The sequence below is a fragment of the Chiloscyllium punctatum genome, chromosome 12, assembly GCF_047496795.1.
Source record: "Chiloscyllium punctatum isolate Juve2018m chromosome 12, sChiPun1.3, whole genome shotgun sequence".
In the NCBI taxonomy this organism is placed as follows: domain Eukaryota; kingdom Metazoa; phylum Chordata; class Chondrichthyes; order Orectolobiformes; family Hemiscylliidae; genus Chiloscyllium; species Chiloscyllium punctatum.
The window spans coordinates 31333190-31356028 of record NC_092750.1 but is presented as its reverse complement, the minus strand read 5'-3'; the positions used below and the strand labels follow the sequence as shown (position 1 = coordinate 31356028).

At 39.6% G+C, this 22839-nt stretch overlaps 1 protein-coding gene across 5 annotated transcripts in view; it reads left to right on the top strand.

The window, feature by feature from the left end:
• wnk2 (WNK lysine deficient protein kinase 2) overlaps positions 1-22839 on the top strand; it is a 174606-nt gene that overhangs the window by 43773 nt on the left and 107994 nt on the right. For all 5 annotated transcript variants that reach the window (XM_072582266.1, XM_072582264.1, XM_072582267.1 and 2 more), the window contains exons 3-5: positions 148-320; positions 6462-6682; positions 13195-13352. In XM_072582266.1, the coding sequence (XP_072438367.1) occupies positions 148-320; positions 6462-6682; positions 13195-13352 (552 nt within the window). The remainder of the gene's footprint in view (positions 1-147; positions 321-6461; positions 6683-13194; positions 13353-22839) is intronic.

Sequence of the window (22839 nt, the reverse complement as noted above, 5' to 3'; positions counted from 1 at the left end):
TACCAAAATTGTGTGCACTTGATCTTCATAGGCTTAGCATAATTAGTGTACGTACTGCAAAACAGTTTAGTTGCATTTAAAACACTAGTTGTATATTTTTCAACTTATAATTATATTTTCAAATTTCTTTTGTAACTTTCAACACAGGACAGAAAACTTGCAAAGGCAGAGCGTCAGCGATTTCGAGAGGAGGCAGAAATGCTTAAGGGATTGCAACATCCCAACATCGTTCGATTTTATGACTCTTGGGAAAGTACTCTGAAAGGGAAGAAATGCATTGTTTTAGTTACTGAATTGATGACATCAGGAACATTGAAAACGTAAGTGTTGACGGTAGAAATAAATGTTGATTGCAGATTTTTAAAATAAATCATCACCTTGTTATCCTCACTGGAAATGAAGTTGTTCAAACTTAGTGGTTCTCTATTTTGCCAAGCTTATTAATAGAACTAAAACCCCATACATATTAAAATATTGAGTAGATTTAAGATTCTAAAAGTACTTCATCTGCAGGAAATATAGCTTTGTACTGACAATGTTGCTATTTAGTTACTGAAGCTTGATGCAACATGACGGCCACTTGTAAAAAAAAAAGTCTCAAATCCTATGGATGTCAAAAAAAAATCACATTCAGAGGTGTCCAAGATTATGTTCCATTATACAAATATCAAGTATGAACAGATCAAAAACTGTATACTATTGCTGGGGATGAAATTGAGATCAGAAAAGCAAATACTAACTCTCAAACTGAGTTGTCCAGTATTGTAAATAAGGCAAAAGTGAGGACTGCAGATGCTGGAAATCAGTCTAGAATAGAGTGGTGCTGGAAAAGCACAGCCGGTCAGGCAGTATCAGAGAAGCAGAAAAATCGATGTTTCGGGCAAAAGCCCTTGCACCACTCTGATCCAGTATTGTAAATAAGCTGATCGTCCTGGTGAAGGTAAGAGAATTTAAGTTGCTGTTATAACCATAAAATAATGAATGAGTTGCATATTGCACAAACCCTTCCATCTAAAGGGAAGTCTTAACAATGACAACTCTATCCCCTGTAGCTGACTCTTGCAGACCATTTATCTGGTGTAGAAATCCAGAAAGTAACTCCTTTTCACTTGATTAGCAGAAAATCAGCTGATCTCTGCTCACTCAGAAGAAATTTTATCCTCTTGACATCTGATGAAGGGCAAGCTAGTCTTGCCACACCACACTACCAGTGAAGACATAAAATACTTGTCCTCTTGGCTTATCTACGCCTGAGGAGAGAGATGGTCTTGACCCATTTTCCTCATGATAAAACTGCATTTTTTTGAGAAACTCCACCTTCTGCTTTCAATTCACCAATCTCTCACAAACTTACCTATTGCTGCTCCATGACAGCTAAAACTAGGAAAGAGTAAATTGCATCTATGTAGTGCTCTTAACATAGAAAAGTTTTGCAATGCATTTCAAACCGTCATAATTTGAGCCAAAAGATGAGATGGTCACAAGCTTGAACAGGGATAGTTGTTTAGAATCTTAAGGGAGGAGAGGAAGTGAAGGTGTTTAAGGGGAAACTTTAGAGCAAGGGGATTTGTGACCAAAAGCATGATGTCATTGGTGAGAAAGTTGTCAAGAGGCCATAGTCAGAGGAATGGAGATTGAGAAATGGTGAATGTCATGGTGGTAATCTAAGGACTTGGGGAAGCTACAGCAATGAAGGACATGGACAAGAGATTTAAGAGAGTTAAAGGATCCAGGTTCCTCAAAATCTAATTCAGGTGACCAAGTGCAATGATAGATAAAGGTGACTCAGTTTAGGATTATAATTCAGGCAACAGAGTTTTGGATGAGCAAAAGTCTATGAAGAGGAGTCTGTGACCCTATTTAGTAAAATTGGAGCACTGCATAGAACATTAAAGCGCAGTACAGGCCTTTCAGCCCTTGATTTTGCGCCGACCTGTGGAACCAATCTTGAAGCCCATCTAACCTACACCATTCCATTCTTGTCCATATGCCTATCCAATGACTGTTTAAAAGCCTTTAAAATTGGCAAGTCTACTGCTGTTATAGGCAGTATCTATCACCCCTCAATTTAAAGCTATGTCCTAGCCATTGCCATCTGAGGAAAAAGGCTCTCTGTCCAACCCAACTAACCCTCTGATTATCTTATTATATGTCTCAGTCTGAAGGTAACAGGCATTTGTGAAGCTTTCTAGATAGGTCAGATTGTCTGTCTGATTTAATAATTGAGGTTAGTGATGGTTTAAACGTAAATATGGTGCTATTTGCTACAGACAGGATAAAAGAACAAAGGCTGAATACGTTGTTTCCAAGCTCTTATTCAATGATCTGGATTAGCTTGAGTTGATAATTGCTTGAGAATATGGAATGAGTGGCAAGGGTTGAAATTTTGTTGGATTTTAATCTTGCCAATATTTAACTGAAGTAAATTACATATTAAGATACATATGTGGGCAAGTAATCTTGTCTTGAGCTGTAGAAGAACCATGTGAGGTGGTGGAGGGGTAAAGCTTAATGTCGCTGTTGATGGAGAAGCTGAACTCCTGTCTGTGGATGATATTCCAACTGAGATGCGCTGTGTATATGTACGCACATGTGTATATATCTCCCACTACATGTCTTCACCAGCCTCTTGGAGAAGAAATTCAACATCCACCCTACTCTGTAGTGGTAACAAATCTGTGCTGTCTTCTCTCCCATCCCTCCTGCCTGTGAAGGTTACAGTTGGTTGGTGGTACAATACAGCTTCCTGTTAAACTGAAAGGGAAATTGACCTCTGCCCTAGTGTTAGTTAATTCTTTCCCCATGCACTGTTACCTCTGTTCAGTTAATCTGTTCCTTATCCTTTACCACTTGATTTTTGTGATCTCCTTTTTAACTCCTTTCATCTCATACTAGACTTGATCATCATTCACTGTGCAATAAAATGTAACATTCAAGAGGTTAAATTTAATTTTTGGAATTAAAAAGGTGGATATTTTCTCAAACTGAAAAATTGATTTTCATTCTGGAAATCCAAGGTAAATATCTTTAAATTGAAAATTCTATAAGGACACCAGTTGTTTTGGAGTCTTTCCTCCAACTTTTCTAGAGTGATCCAATTCAAATACAGTCATGTCTGTACCCCAAACCCTGCCTCCATACCCGTTGGGGACACATTACAAGACCTATTGTGGAAGCCCGAAATGGTGGACCCCCCCCCCCCCCCTTAACTTAAATTGAAAATGTACCTCCCCGGCAGCCCCCTGGTTCTGGAATGTTCCCTCTAATATGTCCGGGCCGCGGTAACTGGATCTGTGGATACAGGGGTTGCCCTGTAATGGTGAAAGCGTAATTGTCTGATTGTACCATCATTTCTGCCTCTGCAGACTGTTTGTTTCCCTATCTTGCTCTTGCTGGCCAACAAAAGGAGGAAAGGGAGAAGGTGACGGATACCTGTGAATCCTGCACCAAGGCAGGAAGAAATGAAAATTTGGTCAATTGTATCTCTGCTTTTGGATTTACTTAGGAACATTTGAACATTTCAATTTTTCTAAATGCAACAATTAGTTCCATTGTGCATTGATCCAGAGTTTTTCTGTAGTAAATGATGAAAATATGCAGCAGGTCTCGCAGTATCTTCTATCTTGATCATTGTTCGATTAGCTAAGCATTTCAAACACTATTTCAGTTTCAGATTGAGGTTGCACAGTATTAACTATTTCTAACTGGCTTTTTAAATTTTTTTCCTTCTTCAAATACAGAATTAAATATGGCAGTATTCTACTAAATTCAATCTGTGGTGTCTGTTTCATTAATGAGAGATCATTAAATTGTGATGTTTTGCTATTCTAATGAAAACCAATGTTATTTAAACTGAAATAGAACATAATGACCTCTGGAGTGTAGTAAGTTTGAAATGTAAATAAAGCTCTTGTATGGGTAAAAATAGAGGCTGCATGTTAGAGAAATGTTTGTCGTCCCTGGACAGAGGCAAGTGAAGAATGCATGAAGAACATTCTAGCCAATGAGACCCAAACTCTGTTCTGGATGCAGTGTTACAATATGTTAGATGAAGTAATTAATCAACTGTAATAATTATCAAGAGTGCAGATGACAGTAAACAGAATTTATACTGTGATTGCAGAGGTAGCATTTGTTGGTACAGTATGTAACTTATCATTGTGGGCTGAAAGATGGTTGGTGATTTGACTTCAAGCAGTGGGCTCTTGTTAATTCTACTTATATGAAACAAAAATACTAATTGTCAAATCCACAATGAAGTCTTAGCAGCTAAATATTGCTCTTAACCAAGAACATTTACCTGAGCTAAAATTTCTAGGCTCATATGATAAATAAAGACATTTTGGCATTTTATCCCTATGCTAAAGTATTACTTAAAGACAAAAATTAATATATCAAGTAACTAAACGTTAAATTGGTATAAATGTTTTCCAGTTTTGTCTGACCTTTCTTCAATTTACAGACGTACATTTCCAAGGGTACTGATGATCCATCTCGAGTCCCTTCCCTAGCCAAAAACTGCAAAATCTTATTGTTTCGAGCCACTTGCTACCTCATGTCTGATCAACTCACTTTGTACAAGCAAGGAATTGAACTTGAGTCTCTTTGGCTGCTGAAGGGCAAAGATGATGTATTTGAAGTGTACAAATGATTCTGGCTTACTAAATCTTTTCTGTCTTATGTACAGTTGTAATTTGTCTGAGGGATATGGGTGCTGTTGCCTGGGCAGCTTTCATTGCCCTAACCTAATTACCTTTTTTCACTTGCTTTTATATATATATATATATAAATATATATATATATATAATATAAGGCTTGATGTAATGTACAACAATTAGGCAATCCTGTATCAGTTTGAATTTTGGCTTTGTAAGGTGTAGGGTTACTGGTGAAATTCAGAATTGGGAATGGTTCAGTTATTTTTGATTAACAAACTTTCAAGAGAAATGAATAAATTTATCTAATATGATGGCATAAGTTATGCTAATAAACACGTAATCAGGAGGGCAGGAGTAATATTCCAGAGACCATCACAGCAGTTCAATCCTGGTCTCCCGGCTATAGGAATGATGTTGTGAAACTTGAAAGGACTCAGAAAAGATTTACATGGATGTTGCCGAGGTTTAAGGTATAGAGAGAAGCTGAATACCTTATAGAAGTTTATAAAATCATGAGGGTGGATAGTCAAGGTCTTTTCCCCAGGGGAGGGGAGTCTAAAACTAGAAGGCATAGCTTAAAAGTGACAGGGGAAAGATCTAAAAGGGAATTTAGGGGCAACATTTTCACACAGGGGATGTGTGTTGGTGGAGGCTGGTACAATTATAAATCTTTTAAAAGGCATCTGAAAGGGTATATGAATAAAAAGAGTTTAGAGAGATATGGGCCAAATGCTGGCAAATGGGACTAAAGTAATTTAAGATATCTGATAGCCATGGATGAATTCAACTGAAGGATCTGTTTCCGTGACGTATATCCCTATGACTCTAACTATAATTATCTGGAATAAAGCAGTTTGCATAAGTACTGATGAACCTTTGTCTGCAGAAATTTTGTTTGCTTAGAGAGGTGGCTAGACTGGCAATTTCCCACTACCTCTGGCAAGCTGGTCACCTGCCAAGAGTTTTCATTATAGTAGAACCAAATGGATGTAGAGCCAGTTTGCATAGTAGCCCTGTTGAGGCTAGAACATGAGTTGCCAGATTGAGGTCAACTCCAGCAGAGGAGTGGCGAACACTACATCCAGGTAAGTGAACTGCAACACCCACTATAGTTGATGAAATACAACTGTAGCCATTGACTGTCCAGTAAGGGAGCTGACCATCCATGATGATGATCATCCATCATGATGACCTGGCAGCTGTGAATGTTTTGAATTTTAAAAATTTAGAAACATTCTTCAGAAGGCATTTCCATATTGTTTGTTCTTCTTTAAATTGGCAATACCTCACCCCAGCTCTTCAGCCACTGGAGCTGGACTGCCATCTTTAAAAATCTTGTTGGGCAAGAAGCTCCAATATAACTTGGTGTAAGGACTTGATAAAGCATTCAGCGTTGGGGTCCTAACTTCAGATTGAAATTTCAGCCCCATTAAGCCATTGGATTGTCATTAAAAAATCCATTTGGTGCATTAATATTGTTTTGACAGAAGGAAATCTGCTGTTGTTATTTGATCCAAATCCACAGCAGTGTGCTTTATTCTGGCTACCTTTTGAAGTGGCCCAGAAACCCACCCTATTCTAAACAAGAACAACTTCCAACAATAAATATTGGCCTTAGAAATGATGTCTGCATCCTAGGTACAAATATAGTTTTAAAAAGTCTTGTTCTATAATATTTATTACAACTGCCTTATCATGCATAGCTTTAAATGGTGTCAAATATGCCTGAGATGTTTACAATTGCTATTTTGATTTTGATTATGCATGTAACTAAATCTGTGTATGATATTTTTGTATTTGCAGATACTTAAAAAGATTTAAAGTGATGAAAGCAAAAGTAATGCGAAGCTGGTGTCGGCAGATATTGAAAGGATTATATTTTCTACACACGAGAACTCCACCAATTATTCACCGGGATTTAAAATGTGATAATATTTTTATTACTGGGCCCACTGGATCGGTGAAGATAGGAGATTTGGGTCTTGCAACTCTAAAGCGCGCCTCTTTTGCCAAAAGTGTTATAGGTAAATTCCTGATAGTTCCTTCAAATTTGTGTTACATAAAATAAACAAAGGCATATGACATACATTCCCTTAAACCTGTTCTACCATTTATGATCAGACTGAGCAGTAATCTCAACAGCACTTTCTTACCTGATCTGTAAGATTTGAAAAAAAAGATGGCAGATCTTATATTCACAGCAAATGAGAATTCTCACTCCTCTGGGGGGAGACAATTTAAAAGATTGACAAACATCTGAAGAAACCTCTGCCTTTCTCAAACTAAAATAGAAGTTCCCAAATCCTGGGAGACTGCCTCCAAGTTATATATTCTCCAGGTAGAGGAAACTGTCTTGCAGAATCTACCCTGTCAAATCTTGTTAGAAAATTGTATATTTAAATAAAATCATTACTCATTCTTGGAAACTGGACATAGAAGTCCATTCTACTCAATCTCCTCATAGGCAATCCTCCCATCACAGGAATCAATCTATCAAACTGTTGCACCCTGTAAAACAAGTATATCTTTCCTTGAGAATTTTATTTCGTTAAGGTGTGGTCTGGCCAAAGGCATTTCTAATTGCTAGCTATGTTTGCACATTAATTTTAAAAATCACTTTTTCAATGCTAGTATTCAATGTGATTTTGGAGAAGATCTGTAGCTCACTGTTGATCAGATTGTAAGTATGCTTGCTGAGCTGGTAGATTTGTTCTCAGTCATTTCGTCACCATGCTAGGAAACATCAGTGAGCCTCCGATGAAGCACTGGTGTTCTGTCCCGCTTGCTATTTGTGTGTCTTAGTCTGTTGTGATGGGTGATAGCCACTTCCAGTTCTTTTTCTGCGAGGCTGGTAAATAATCGATACATTTGTTAATGGAATTCCTGTTTGAATGCTAGGCCTCTGAGAATTCCCACGCATGTTTTTGTTTAGCCTGTCCTAGGATGGATATTTGTCCCAGTCGAACTGGTGTCCCTCTTTGTCTTTGTGTGTGGATACTAGTGGTAGTTGGTTATGTCTTTTGGTAGCTAGTTTTCTGCCTGTCCAATGTAATGTTTATTGCAGGTCTTGCAGGGTATTTTGTATATGACGTTTGTTCAGCTGGTTGTTGGTACGGGGTCCTTTAAATTCATCATTAGCTGTTTGTGTGCTGGTAGGTTTGTGGGCTATCCTACCATACATTAAAAGCATCTCTGAGATGATGACCAGACTATTTTAGCCCTTAGGCATCACAGTATCCCACAAACCTTCCACCGCCCACCACAACAGGCCAAGACACACACACACAGCAAGCGGGACAGAACAACAGCGCTTCATCGTAGTCTCATTAGTGACGTTATCTAGGATAGCGCTGAATTGTTAAATCACCCAACTCAGCAAATTTACAACCTGATTTAATGGTTTCTTATGGTTTAAAAAAAACTTTCCTGTTGTTCCTACCAAAGTGAATAACCTAATTTCCCCTCATTTTACTCCATCTGCCACCTTTGTGCATCTCACTTAGCATGCCTATGTCCCTTTGCAGATTCTGTGTCCTTTTGTTAGATTTTGGAGATTTGTGACCACCCATTATTTAACATAACCAGTTGACTAATCTTAGGGAGTTTTCTGATATCAAAGATGTTATGCATGTTAGTTAGTCAAAAAGATGTACAACCAGTGTTGGTTGATTGAAGATTTACTGATACCAGAGAATAAGCAGGCAGTAGACATAGAATATGTCGATCTCATTAATGTTGTGAAGGCAGCATCCTGCTCTCTACCTAGAGTTTACAGAACTCTTTCCTGGGGCCGCTCTCCATCTCTTCTAGTCCATCTTCCATCACAAGAAGACAGCTCCCTGATGAGGCACTACCACCTACCAGGTTCACCTGATTAGGACTATATTCTTACTGAGAGCACTTGATAAACCCAGTTTCTAGGGCTGGTAGTTTACTTTGTGTCAATCACGTATTTGAAACTTTCTCACCAATGAAGATGAGACAGCTACACTTGACATCAGTACAGTATTCCCATTCCCCATTGACCACCTTCGTCCGAAGATTAGTTATTATTCTTTAGGAAAAAAATTATTTCGGTGAACTGCATTGATAATGGGTGTTATGTATTGTGCCTTAGTATTCTTTAATATCAGCTTAAGGAACATTATTGTCCAGCTTTTTCTATGCAAATCATAGATTAATTTATTCAGCATTCATCTCCTAGAACATTGTAGTCTTCATGGTCTTTATTGTCACCTCCTTTTTGTTTTTTTTTATTTGAAATTTTGATGCAGAAAGCAAGTAACTGCTAGATCTCATGCTTCACAGGCAATACTAGAGTCATAGAGATGTACAGCATGGAAACAGACCCTTCGATCCAACCTGTCCATGCCGACCAGATATACCAACCTAATCTAGTCCCACCTGCCAGCACCTGGCCCATATCCCTCCAAACCCTTCCTATTTATGTATCCATCCAAATGTCTCTCAAATGTTGCAATTGTACCAGCCTCCACCACGTCCTATGGCAGCTCATTCCATACACGTACAACCCATTCCATACACGTACAACCAATTCCATACACGTACAAGTCTATATCTTCCATATCCTTTTCCACAGTAAATACTGATGCAAAATATTCATTTAATATCTCCCCCATTTTCTGTGGCTCCACACAAAGGCCGCCTTGCTGATCTTTGAGGGGCCCTATTCTCTCCCTAGTTACCCTTTTGTCCTTAATATATTTGTAAAAACCCTTTGGATTCTCCTTAATTCTATTTGCCAAAGCTATCTCATGTCCCCATTTTGCCCTCCTGATTTCCCTCTTACGGATACTCCTACTTTCTTTATACTCTTCTAAGGATTCACTCGATCTATCCTGTCTATACCTGACGTATGCTTCCTTTTTCTTAACCAAACCCTCAATTTCTTTAGTCATCCAGCATTTCCTATACCTACCAGCCTTCCCTTTCACCCTAACAGGAATATACTTTGTCTGGATTCTCATTATCTCATTTCTGAAGGCTTCCCATTTTCCAGCCGTCCCTTTACCTGCGAACATCTGCCTCCAATCAGCTTTCGAAAGTTCTTGCCTACTACCGTCAAAATTGGCCTTTCTCCAGTTTAGGACTTCAACTTTTAGATCTGGTCTATCCTTTTCCATCATTATTTTAAAATGAATAGAATTATGGTCGCTGGCCCCAAAGTGCTCCCCCACTGACACCTCAGTCACCTGCCCTGCCTTATTTCCCAAGAGTAGGTCAAGTTTTGCACCTTCTCTAGTAGGTACATCCACATACTGAATCAGAAAATTGTCTTGTACACACTTTACAAATTCCTCTCCATCTAAACCTTTAACACTATGGCAGTCCCAGTCGATATTTGGAAAGTTAAAATCACCTACCATAACCACCCTATTATTCTTACAGATAGCTGAGATCTCCTTACAAGTTTGGTTCTCAATTTCCCTCTGACAATTGGGGGGGGGGTCTATAGTACAATCCCAATAAGGTGATCATCCCTTTCTTATTTCTCAGTTTCACCCAAATAACTTTCCTGAATGTATTTCCGGGAATATCTTCCCTCAGCACAGTTGTAATGCTATCCCTTATCAAAAATGCCACTCCCCCTCCTCTCTTGCCTCCCCTTCTATCCTTCGTGTAGCATATGTTTCCTGGAACATTCAGCTGCCAGTCCTGCCCATCCCTGAGCTATGTTTCCGTAATTGCTATGATATCCCAGTCCCATGTTCCTAACCATGCCCTGAGTTCATCTGCCTTCCCTGTTAGGCCCCTTGCATTGAAATAAATGCAGTTTAATTTATTAGTCCTACCTTGTCCCTGCCTGCCCTCACTGTTTGACTCACTTCTGTTCTCAGCTGTACCTGTCTCAGATCGATCTCTTTCCTCACTATCTCCCTGAGTCCCACCCCACCAGCTTACTAGTTTAAATCCTCCCAAGAGGTTCTAGCAAATTTCCCTGCCAGTATATTAGTCCCCTTCCAATTTAGGTGCAAACCTTCCTTCTTGTGCAGGTCACTTCGACCCCAAAAGAGATTCCAATGATCCAAAGATGTGAATCCTTCGCTCATACACCATCTCCTCAGCCATGCATTCATCTGCTCTATCCTCCTATTCCTGCCCTCACCAGCTCATAGCACTGGGAGTAATCGAGATATTATTACCCTTGAGGACCTCCTTTTTAAATTTCTGCCTAACTCTCTGTAATCTCCCTCAGAATCTCAACTTTTCCCTTCCAATGTTGCTGGTTCCAATGTGGACAATGACCTCCTGTTGGCACCTCTCCCCCGTGAGAACATTCCCCCTCTGAGACATCCTGGATCCTAGAAAACCCCAATATACTATATTCTCTGGCTTCCATTTATCTAATCTGTAAATTACATCACAAACACTCTGAATTCACTTATCAATCACAACTGTCTTTTTTATAAACTCACGTTGGTTGTGACTAATTATATTATGATATTCTAGGTGCCTTACTTAATCTTGGATTTCATCATTTTGTGGATGTCTGTAGTTCCTTGTTTCCTCTCATAGGCTTCAAATTTCTCTTATGATGTTTGTCATTTTCATTTATGTGTAACGAAAATTGGATGGAAGATTTTCTGAAAGGTCTCTTTGGTTTTGTCATTTATAGTCACTGACATTCATGGAATGAATTTTACACTTTTTCACTTGTAGATTTTAACTTGTTTGCTTGTGACCTTGATACTAGCTCTTGTAAATTTGAACATTAGAACTACTTCAGTTGAGTTGCAATTAATTGCTTTCAACAGGTTTGCCACATGAAGTTTGATATTATGGAAACAAAATGAATACCTCTCTTCCTTGTATTCACTGTTTGCAAAGCCATATACTTATTTTGAATTGTTACCTATGTATGCTTTAAGAATCTTGTTTATATATGTCAGGATTTTCAAATAAATTTTATGCTGTATTTATCATCTACAAGTTGAGCTTGATTTAATCACATTCGTGGAAATAATTAGTTAAATTTATTTATTATTCCATTATTGAAATATTTAATGCAAGGTGATGTCTAATTTCGTCCAGGGTTATTGAAGATGAATTTTCATAATGCTTGTCTCTATTTATTTCTGAAACTGTTAATTGCTGCTAAGCTGCCTATTGAAAAGTCCCTTGAGCAAACCTGGTGGATTAGAAAGGCTTGGATAATTGCGCTCTCCCAAATGTTATCATAAAAACTATAACGTTCACGTAGTGCAATCCATGGCCTTCCAAAATTTTGTTTGCAAATTCTTGGAGTCATAGCACAGAAACAGACCCTTTAGTCCATCTTGTCTAGCTGACCAGACATCCCAATCTGACTTAATCTCATTTGCCAGCATTTGGTCCATATCCCTCTTGAACCTTTGTTATAACCTTTGTTATTCATAGATCCATCCGAATGCCTTTTAAATGTTGTAATTGCACCAGCCTCCTCCATTTCCTCTGGCAGCTCATTCCATACACACACCAACCTCTGCGTGAAAAGTTATCCTTCAGGTCCTTTTTAAATCTTACCCCTCTCACCTTAAATCTATGCCCTCTAGTTTTGGACTCCTGCACTCTAAGAGAGAGACCTTGGCTATTCATCCTATCAATGTCCCTCATGTTTTTATAAGCCTCTATAAGGTCACCTCTTATGCCCAATACTCTGGGGGAGAAACCACAACCTTTTCAGCCTCTCCCTACAGCAAACCCTTCAGTCCCAGCAATGTCCTTATAAATCTTTTCGGCACCGTCTTGAGTTTAACAACATCCTTCCAACAGAATGGCAACCAGAAGTATATGCAGTTTTCCAGCATATTGGGTGCTGTGGTTTGAGGCAGCAAGTTGCTGTGGAACTGGCACTGAGTGCTGCAAATAGGAGACCTTCCTTTTTAAGTCTCCCCCATCTTTTCTGTTGGTGAGTGTGATCAGGGTGAGTCCTGATTGCTGACAAACAAAAATTGATGGAAGAGCAGGTCTGTGTTTTTAAAGAAGAATATTTACATTAAAAAGTTTCCATCTGAACTCCTACACCCACTCTAATCATGAGCTGAAGCTAGTCTCTACCCCTGTTGGCAGATTACAGAAGTGAAATGAATGTCTGTTGCTATTACTCTGAAGATTTTGAATGGATACAAAAGGTTGCAGTGCAGTCTTCAGTGATTCTTGCGTTTCTGACAAAATATGGAAACACTTGTTCTGAAGCTGTGCTGAATCCTGAGAGTTGTTCACTTTTTTAAAAGATTGGAGGACTTGCATAGATTCAGCTAGTTTCATAAAGTTCATTGTTCTACATAGATTTAATTTTTGCTTTGTGTTGACAAGGAATTCTTCAAAGAATTACTCTATTGTTTATATCTAATATAAGCAGTGAACTTGTGTTTAATCTATATTTACATTTATTAACTGTACATAATTTGTCAAAATCAGAGTCATGACTCCACAGTGCAAGTTTCCTTTTCATGATTTTCTGAGACTTAACAGTTTTTATTGTCGGTTTCTATCACTGTATGGGAGTGTTACATTTGCTTTTAACTGTCCTCAGGCACGCCAGAGTTCATGGCTCCAGAAATGTATGAAGAGCATTATGATGAATCTGTGGATGTGTACGCTTTTGGAATGTGTATGTTAGAAATGGCTACCTCAGAATATCCATACTCAGAATGTCAGAATGCTGCCCAGATCTATCGGAAAGTTACAAGTGTAAGTATTCATTATCCAAAAGAATGACCATAATGCTTTCAGTGGCAAACAGATTTAAGACTAGATTAGAAGTTGCGAAGTGACACAAAGAAACTTTCTTAATCATGTGAGCTTTTTTGTTTTGTGCACCAAACACTTATGCACAACACAATTGCTTTACAAATCTGTATGATTTATTAAAAGGGAATAGACCTATTCCAAAAGTTCTTCCTTTAGATGTCTCCTGAAAGTTTTTGTATGCTGCCTTGAGATTTCAGATTGCATGTTGTACTAGCAGCACCAGGGCCTGAGAGATTGGGTATAGCCAACGCTAAGCATTGGGGTCCAGCTCCTTACTCCCAAGTGTTTGGAGTGCTGCTATGTGGTCACAGGGAAACTTTACCCCAAAATGCTGAGAAAATTCAACCATAATTCTGCTGAGAGGTAAATGGACAGAATCTTAAAGCCTGCTTCACCAGTCACTGCCTGGTTCTGTCCTGAGTTAATTGCTGTTGGCTCACTACTGAACCTATCATTAGAGGAATAGTGAGAAGTTAAATGGTGGTGAGGTGCTTGCAGAGCTTGAGATGCATGAGTTGGAGTAGCTGGGGTCATGAAGCATTAGTCAGAGTGAACAGTGTAAGAGTCAAGAGAAAGAGGGTGATTGCATAGTTCCTGGGGGGGTTGAAGATACGAGTTGGGGGAGGAAAGAGGTGTAGGCTGCAAGATGGGAATGGAAGGTGGACAGGAGGAGAAGGTATAGGAGAGTGGAATGGTGCTTGAGAAATGGGGGAAGCTGCAGGGGTAAGGTGGGAGTTGGATGGCTGTGGACCAATTAGTTGTAAGCTGCAGGTGAGGTGAGAAGAGAAGGGGACTGCCAAAGAGTCGAGGGTGGGGGGAATAGAGAGAGGCTGCAAAGGTGGAAGGGAGGAGAATGTGTGAGGCTGCTGCAGGGAGCAGAGGAAGGCTGTAAGTTGGGAAGATCGATGGAATCTGCAAGGTGGGATGCGTGTTTAAATTTAACGGAATAATCAGTACTTGATAGCTTCTAGCTTTGCACATATGTGAAGAAAACATATTAGCTATGTCTTCACCACTGTATGAAAGATGTGTTTAGGATGACTTTTGTTGCATAAAGGTATCAGTTATTTTGACAATAAAACCCACTACTTCTTGATAACTTATGCCTGTTTGCCGGTGTTATGTGCCAATGCAAATACTTTAGGTGCAGGAGTGCTGATCTGTTAGTGCTTTCCTTGAGTTTTGTGCTTTAAGTTTATTATATGGTTGGAATTATTGAAGATGTTGATGTATTCTTTTAATTCTGTATCTGTGAGTGTCCAAATACCTCATGTTAATGCAAATACAAAAAAGGAAGTGTTAGTATATGACAGTATCACTGAATCAGTAAGTTAGTGAAAATGTAAAGTTATCCTCAAAGTATCCTTCTGGAAAATCTCAGGAAGAACCTTCATTGTGGGAGCAATGAACTTGGAAACAGGAGAAGCACGAGGGCTCATAATTTTCTCTCCCTGGCCCTGGTTAGCACCAAATGGGTAAATACCATCTTTTGAGTTTTAAAATTCAAATAATGTAACATTGTTTTAATGTGCGACTTTAGTAAATGTATGGTTTCACATAATTTTTATAATTAGAGTTTAAGAAGCTGTAACCTTTAATTCTTGTATTGTGCCCTGGTCCCTTCTGCCTTTTTCTCTCTGTCCATTTTAAGAAATACTTTCTAGTTGATTAGCAGACACTTGCGATGTTATGTACAACACAGCTGCACAGGAAAAGAACCATTGTAATATAAATCCTGACATGTCCCAAAATAAATACCATTTGTGTTACTATGTTCAGATAGAAAAATATTTATTATAACTTGCATCAAAATGATTGCTGAATAATTTTCACAGAAAGCTATTATTATCCTGCATTCAAGCCCATTAAACTAATGAAGTCAAAAGCACCCAGAATCATGAGCTATCTTTGTGCATTTCTACTTTTCCCACAAAGAATAAAGTTAAACTCTCAGTAAGAAAAGACTCACCATAACAGTTCCTCAGCTGAGCTAAGACTTGTTTTCTCTTTGATTTTATGGGATATTATATCCATTTGTGTTTGATATGGGTGTGGATTGCACTTTCAGAATTTACACAAAATCAGATGGATGACATTTGTATTAGCTTAAGAGGCCTTGAATTCAAAAGGGTGAAATTTGGTAACACCACTGAATTCATGGGGCGGTGGTTAGATTGTGTCTTAGTGGAGATGATCAATGCTTGGCATTTTTGTGGAATGAATGTTACTTGCCACTTATCAGTCCAAGTCTGGATATTCTTCAAATCATGTTGCATTTGAACATGGACTTTTTCAGTGTTAAGAGTTGTGCCCTTAGTAGGGTTTAAGAAAACTATAAGACCATAAGACATAGGAGTGGAAGTAAGGCCATTCGGCCCATCGAGTCCACTCCGCCATTCAATCATGGCTGATGGACATTTCAACTCCACTTACCTGCATTCTGCAGGTAGCCCTTAATTCCTTGTGACATCAAGAATTTATCAATTTCTGCCTTGAAGACATTTAGCATTCCAGCCTCCACAGCACTCTGTGGCAATGAATTCCACAGGCCCACCACTCTCTGGCTGAAGAAATGTCTCCGCATTTCTGTTCTGAATTGACCCCCTCTAATTCTAAGGCTGTGTCCACGGGTCCTTGTCTCCTCGCCTAACGGAAACAATTTCCTAGCGTCCACCCTCTCCAAGCCATGTATTATCTTGTAAGTTTCTATAAGATCGCCCCTAAATCTTCTAAATTCCAATGAATACAATCCCAGGATCCTCAGCCGTTCCTCATATGTTAGACCTACCATTCCAGGGATCATCCATGTGAATCTCGCTGGACACACTCCAGTCTAAGCTGCTTGTAGTATCACCCCTCCATTTAACATTCTGCTAATTTTATAATGTCTTTATTTTCTCTCCAAGATACAATTTAAAAAGTTTTTTTTATTCACTTGTGGGATGTTGGCATTGACTTTACGAGCAGTACAGGCATACTGTACTAAGCAAGCACATGCAGATCATAGGGTGAATAAAACCTTGGAGGCATACAGGATACGTTGCAGAAGGCATACGCTAGGTAAGATCAATACTAAGTCTGATATTGGCAGACTTTCCACAGCAACAAGCCATGTAAATGGAGTCAATGGATGGAACGTTGGTTTCTGTGATGTCTGCGCTGTGTACACAACCTTCTGTAGTTTTTTTACAGTCCTGGGCAGATGAATTGCCCTACCAGGCAGTTATGCACCCAGATTTTAATTGTGCATCTGTAAAGGTTTGTGAGGGTCCTTATGGATATGCCAAATTTTCTGAGCTGCCTGAGGAAGAAGAGATATTATTGTGCCGCCTTGACCATCACATCTCTGTGGGAAGTCCAGGGCAGGTGGTTGATTATCGTCACTCCGAGGAACCTGACGCTCTTCACTCTCTCAATCTCAGCTCCGTTGATGTAAATCGGGACATGTTCTCCTCTCTTTCTGAAGTCAATGATCAGTTCTTCAGTTTTACTGACACTGAGAGGTTGTATCTCCTTTCTGTATCCTATCTTGTCATTGTTAGATATCTGTCCTATCACAATGGTGTTATCAGCAAACCTGTAGATTGCATTCATTTGGAATTTGGCAAAGTAGTTGTGAATGTACAGGGAGTACTGTAGGGGACTGAGGATGCATTCTTGGGGCTCCTTGAGTGTTATCATGGACGAGGTGGTGTTGTCTATCGTCACTGATTGTAGTCTTTGGGTCAAAATTGCACAGGGTGGAGCCAAGACCATGATCTCAGTTTTGAGATCAGTCTGGAGAGGATAATGGTGTTGAAGGCGGAGCTGTAGTTGATGAGTAGGAATCTGCCGTAGGTATCTTTGTTGTTCAGATGTTCCAAGGATGAGTACAGAGCTCGGGAAATGGTGTCCGCTGTGGACCCATTGCATCGGAAGGCAAAATGTAGGGGATCGAGGCAGAGACTAGAGTTGATGTGGGCCTTGACCAGCTTCTCGAAGCACTTCATGATTACGGAGGTCGGAGCCACTGGATGGTAGTCATTAAGGCACATTGCGTGTGCTTTCTTAGGTTCTGGGATGATGGTGGCGCTCTTGAAGCAGGTGGGGACTCAACATGTGGTGAGGAGAGGTTGAAGATATTTGTGAATACCTCCAGTCAGTTGATCTACACAGAATCTAAGTGCTTGTCCGGGGACTTTATCCAGGCCTGTTGCTTTCCTTGAGTTGACTCCCAGGAAAACCAATCTGACCTCTGCAGTAGGCACCGGTGCATCGAGGGCTATAGGGGCACGCTGCTGCCATTCTGCTCAGACTGAGCATAGGAAGCATTGAGCCATGTGTCTTTGTCCGCTATCCTTCTCTGCTTCATTTTGAATCCTGTAATGTTGTTTAGGCCTTGCCACAAGCAGTGGGAGCCTGTTTGGCTGGTTTGGGCCTCTGACTTGGTCTGGTACTGCATTTTAGTATCCCTGATGGCTTTGTATAGGTCTGGGTTGTCTGACTTGAATGCTGCATGTGTGGAGGGAATGGATTTCCTGGTTCATCCAAAGTTTCCGGTTGGGGAACACTCAGATTGACTTTTGGTATACAGTCCTCCGTGCATTTAATCATGAAGTCTGTGACAATGGTAGCATACTTGTCTAGGTTTTCTGCTGAGTGCTTGAAGATGGTCCATTCCACCAATTCCAAGTAGTCTCGAGATTGTCTTCTGCTACCTTTTACCAGCATTGTACTACTTTTTGTGAAGGTACCTCCAGTTTCAGCTGCTGCTTGTAAGCTGAGAGGAGGAACACAGCACTGTGGTCTGATTTTTCCGAAGTGTTTGGTTGTGTAGCAGTGGTCCAGGATGTTTTGTCTTCTAATGGGGCAGGGGACTTTGGCAGGACCGTCTTGAGGTTAGCTTGGTTGAAGTTTTCGGCCACGATGAATAGAGCATCGGGGAATTTTGTCTCTCAAGTGTTTGTGGCTGTGTAAATTTCGTCTAGGACATTCTTCACATCTGCATGGGGCTGACCAGCATTTATTGCCCATCCCAGTGCTCCTTGAGAAGGTGATAGTGAGCTGTAATGAATTATAACAAAAGCAGGAACAAAACAAAATGGAGGTATCTGTGATTTATGAATGAGCTGAGTGATGAAATGGAAATAATGTGCAAGGCAAAATGAGGTGAAAACAAAAGAGATAGAGAAACAAAAGTTAGGTCCAGAGAAAGTCAGAATGATCACAATGGAAGGGAAGCATGAAAATTCTGGTCAAGGACATGAAGGTGGTAAAAGGACAACTGGATGTAGACTAGTCAGCTGGCCATCAGCCAATAGGGAATCTCCACCCCAAACACCCCTCATCTCTTCCACTTCCTGCAGCTCTTTTACAGCTGTTTTCCATTGCCAGCACCTGCTGTTGGAGAACAAACTGAAGTGATGGTTAACATCTGAAGGTTATCGCTGAGAAGTGTCCACCGTCAGGGTCAGAGGGGAAAAAGTGTCCTTTAGAAATGAAGCATTATTCCAATCAGATGCAAATAAAGTTTGCCATATCTGAAAGAAATGAGTCCTGATCAGACTTGTCAGGATAGCAAACTAAATTTTAAAAAAGATCAGACCGCGTACTTAACAGCGTTTGTAGACCGTCCTACATATCTAAAATTCATTACATTAGAAAATAGTATGAATGTGTCAAGAATCAAAATAACAGAGACAATCAAAGGCATTCTGTAGAGAATTTAAACATTTAAAAATGGCAAATAGAGATCACTGATCAGATTAATCATATAACTCTGGCTGAATGCTTCAAGGATAAATCAATCCCAAGATATTACCTCCAATTGAATTTATTCATAGTAATGAAGATAAAGCACAAGAAGTCAGAAAAGCTAAAAATGCAAAAAGGTTTTGAAATTAGGAAGTAGAGATGATAAAGAGTTATCTGCACCAAGTCACTACAACAGACATTTGCATCTACAGTTATAAATTTACAATACAATTCTTGAGAGAGGAAACTTGAGATAGCACTACCAACCCAGAGGAGCCACACAACGTAGTAATTTTCCAAAACACAGTAAAAATAAATATCCTTGTCTGTGTACTTTACATGTTGGTATGAAACAATGTTAGCACTGTAAACACACACGTAAAAGCCATAATTTCCTTTCAACTTAGATGCTGGACTCCAAGAAATAGTTGTTGCTTTTCTAAAAATTGCAGTTTGGTTTGTTTACACAATCTGGAATTTCCAGAAACTGTCCATTTGAATTTTCTCTAACCTGTTTACACCGTGCATTGTTCTGGTGTATTAAGGTTGGTGAGCAGCTAGCTGGCTTGCTATCTAATTGGATTTGTAGTCATTTGGTAGTCCAGTGTCTGAGTATTGCTTTAAAAAAAGACTTGTTTTGTTGAAGCTTTTGTTTAGTGTTCATCAGGAAAGCATGCAAGAATTCTATTAAACGGGAAAAAGAACAGCTTTTTTTTCTGTATGAGAAGAGAATGCTGTTTGGTTGAAAAGCATGCTTGTTTAGTAAAGATGCTGCAAAGGTAAATTGTAAATTGCTAAAGGAGAATGTGTCAATTAATGCTGATTAACTATTAAAAACCAGACTTTTAGATTACAGGCAAAAGAAGTTGACACTAATTGGTCTGGACATTGACTTTGTGAAATGAACCAGTGAATGGTTCTCACCTACAGGCACTGTGTGTGCACAAGTTCCTTCTGTCTACAAAGAACAGGGCCCTGTGTTCTGTTAAGGAAAGAATTGAAAGTTTATTCACATTATGCAGTAACATGGATTTGAGGTCGCAATCAGATCAGCTGTGATTGTCTTGATTGGCAGAGCATATTCAAGGGGTTGAATGGCCTACTCTTTCAGATTCGTATTTCGTTTATACTGATCTATGTAGCTACTGTATGAGAAGTAGCAGAAGCAAGTGCACTGCCCTCCAAGTCCAACTGATCATCTCAAATTGGTCGTCAGTATAATGCATTGCGCACAGTCTAGATTATCCACCACATGTTGTACAGTTGCAGAGTGATATCTAATGTTGGACTGTTGTAAGTTGTGTAAGTGTGGACTGGTTGGTTATGGTCAGTACCTTGTGAACAGCCAAAGAGAGACGCTGTTTGAAACAATCCACCAGTCACTGGACTGTATGACTTGCATACCCAGCATCACAATGGTGCTGGAACTCATGTACCACATTGTAATTTGTGTGATAGGCAGGGCACCTTTTTGGCTTGACAGCACCATTCTGTTAGTGGCAGACACCTCCCATGTTACTGTTTGCATAGTAAAGTGTCATATCCCAGGAACATAAAGCTGCTCTCTCATTACAGTGAGATGACCGGTTATGGTTTAACCTGAGGGTTACACCTCTCAAGTGAGGGGAGAGGTTGAGAAAGAGAGTCCTTCGTGGTAACCTCAACTAGTGCAGGAATTGAACCCATGTTGACTTAATTCTCTATCACAAACTAACCTTGAGCCAACTGAAGTAACTGATGCTAGTTGTAGCATGAAATGCCCTAACTTCATCTATTACTCAGGCTTTTGTTTTTTGAGCATTTTTCAGGACCAATGACTTCCTTGGGCATTTCATCACATTCTGATATACAGTGAGAAATTATCTCATCAGTGTAGCCATTAACCTGCAGATTTGTTTTGATGTGCCCTATTTCAATATCACGGTTGCATGGTGACAAAAGGCTCAGGCCCTATTTGAGGTTTCTGACGAGTCCAATCTTGTATTGAGCGGAACTGTAGGGATCACAGTGAAGATGGGCTTATGGTAAGTAGTTAGATCCTTTACATTGCTATCAGTTGCAGTCATGCCAAAGGACTTCAAGGTTGTGATTACAACTCTGTTCAGTAAAGGCAGAGAAATAAACTAGGAAACTGGAGGCAAGAGAGCTTAACCCTGCTGATTGGGAAGCTATTGAAAACTATCGGGTACGAGATTGCTGCCCAGAAAACTGGTATGTATTGAGTGGCTGACTTCTGTGCAGTAAGTTAATCTATGAATTAAGATAGACTTTCATTTGGGCTTTCAAGTGACTACTCTGATTAAATCAGTTATCACTGAATCATTTACTTAGGGAGCGTCAGTATTAAATTGAATTATATCTGATCTCAAAGAACTTAATTGTTAGTCAGATTTGAGGTTGATGAAAGTAGTGAGGTAGATTTTGTATCAGTGGACTTTGGTAAGCCATTTGAAAATTACTATAAGTGTGTAAACAAGAAACCAAGCCATTAAAATTAAGGGGAAAGTGACAGCCTGGAGATGGACCAGTGATTGGTTGTGGCATTGAATGGAATTATTTTCAGACTCTGTTAATTTGCAATGGTGTTCCCCAGATTCTTGAGTCCATGACCACTACACCTTTTGCAAATGAACTGGCCTTGAATAGAAGGTGCAGCATTATAAAGTTTATGGGGAACATAAAACTTGACAAAATGAGGATAACTCTAGACTTTAAATGTGGTGCAGCGCAGAGAAATGTAATGGACTGAATTCAGTGCAGATCAACTTTTCCTGTAAGCTGCACAATCACATAGCTGCTCTGATGGTTTGAGTACCTCTCTGCATGCTGAGGCTTTATCAGCACTGACTTCCAGTTTCAGAGGTTGATGCTATGCTTGGTCCTCCAGAGGACTGTGCAGAGCAAAACAAAAATAGATGGGAAGAGCTAATGTGGAAAGATATTGCACTACAAATGTCAGAATTTGGAAAGATGATCATAGACCTCGGTGTCCATATGTGTTCAAATATTTTAAGGGTCAGGACATGTTGACATTGTAGTTCAGTAAGACATGGGAGCTTGAGTTTATTAGTAGAGGTTTTGATTACAAAAAAACAACAAATGGATCATGTTAAATATTCACCTTGGAAGATTATGGGTAGTTCTTGGACTACTATTCAGAGAAGATGTGAAGGCCTAATGTTGTTGTATTGGTTTACCAGGATGTTACCAGGGATGAAGGGCTTTGATTGAGGAAAAGCTTCAAAAGCTAGAATGGTTTTCTTTTGGAATGGGGAAGATTTAAATAAAAATAGAGTTTAAGATGAGCAGTTTTAGAACAGAACAGTACAGCACAGGAACAGTTCCTTTGGCCATCATGTATGTATCGATCACTCTATCGTCTGCCTGCATGTGGGCAGGCCTATTCATGATTCTGTTTAAATGCCTCTTAAACATTGCAATCATATCTACTTCTCCCAGGTCATATGGCAGCACTTCCAGGCACTTACTATCCTGTGTTTTTAAAAAAATCTTTCCTCCCAGACCTTTCCCCTCTCCTTTTAAACCTGTGCCCTGAGTATTTGACATTTCCTACCTCGGAAAAAGACTGACTGCGTACCCTATCTATACCTCTCAAAATTGTATATCCTTCTCTCTGGTCGCACTTCAGCCTCTGATGCTGTAGCAAAAGCAATCCAAGTTTGTTCAACCTCTT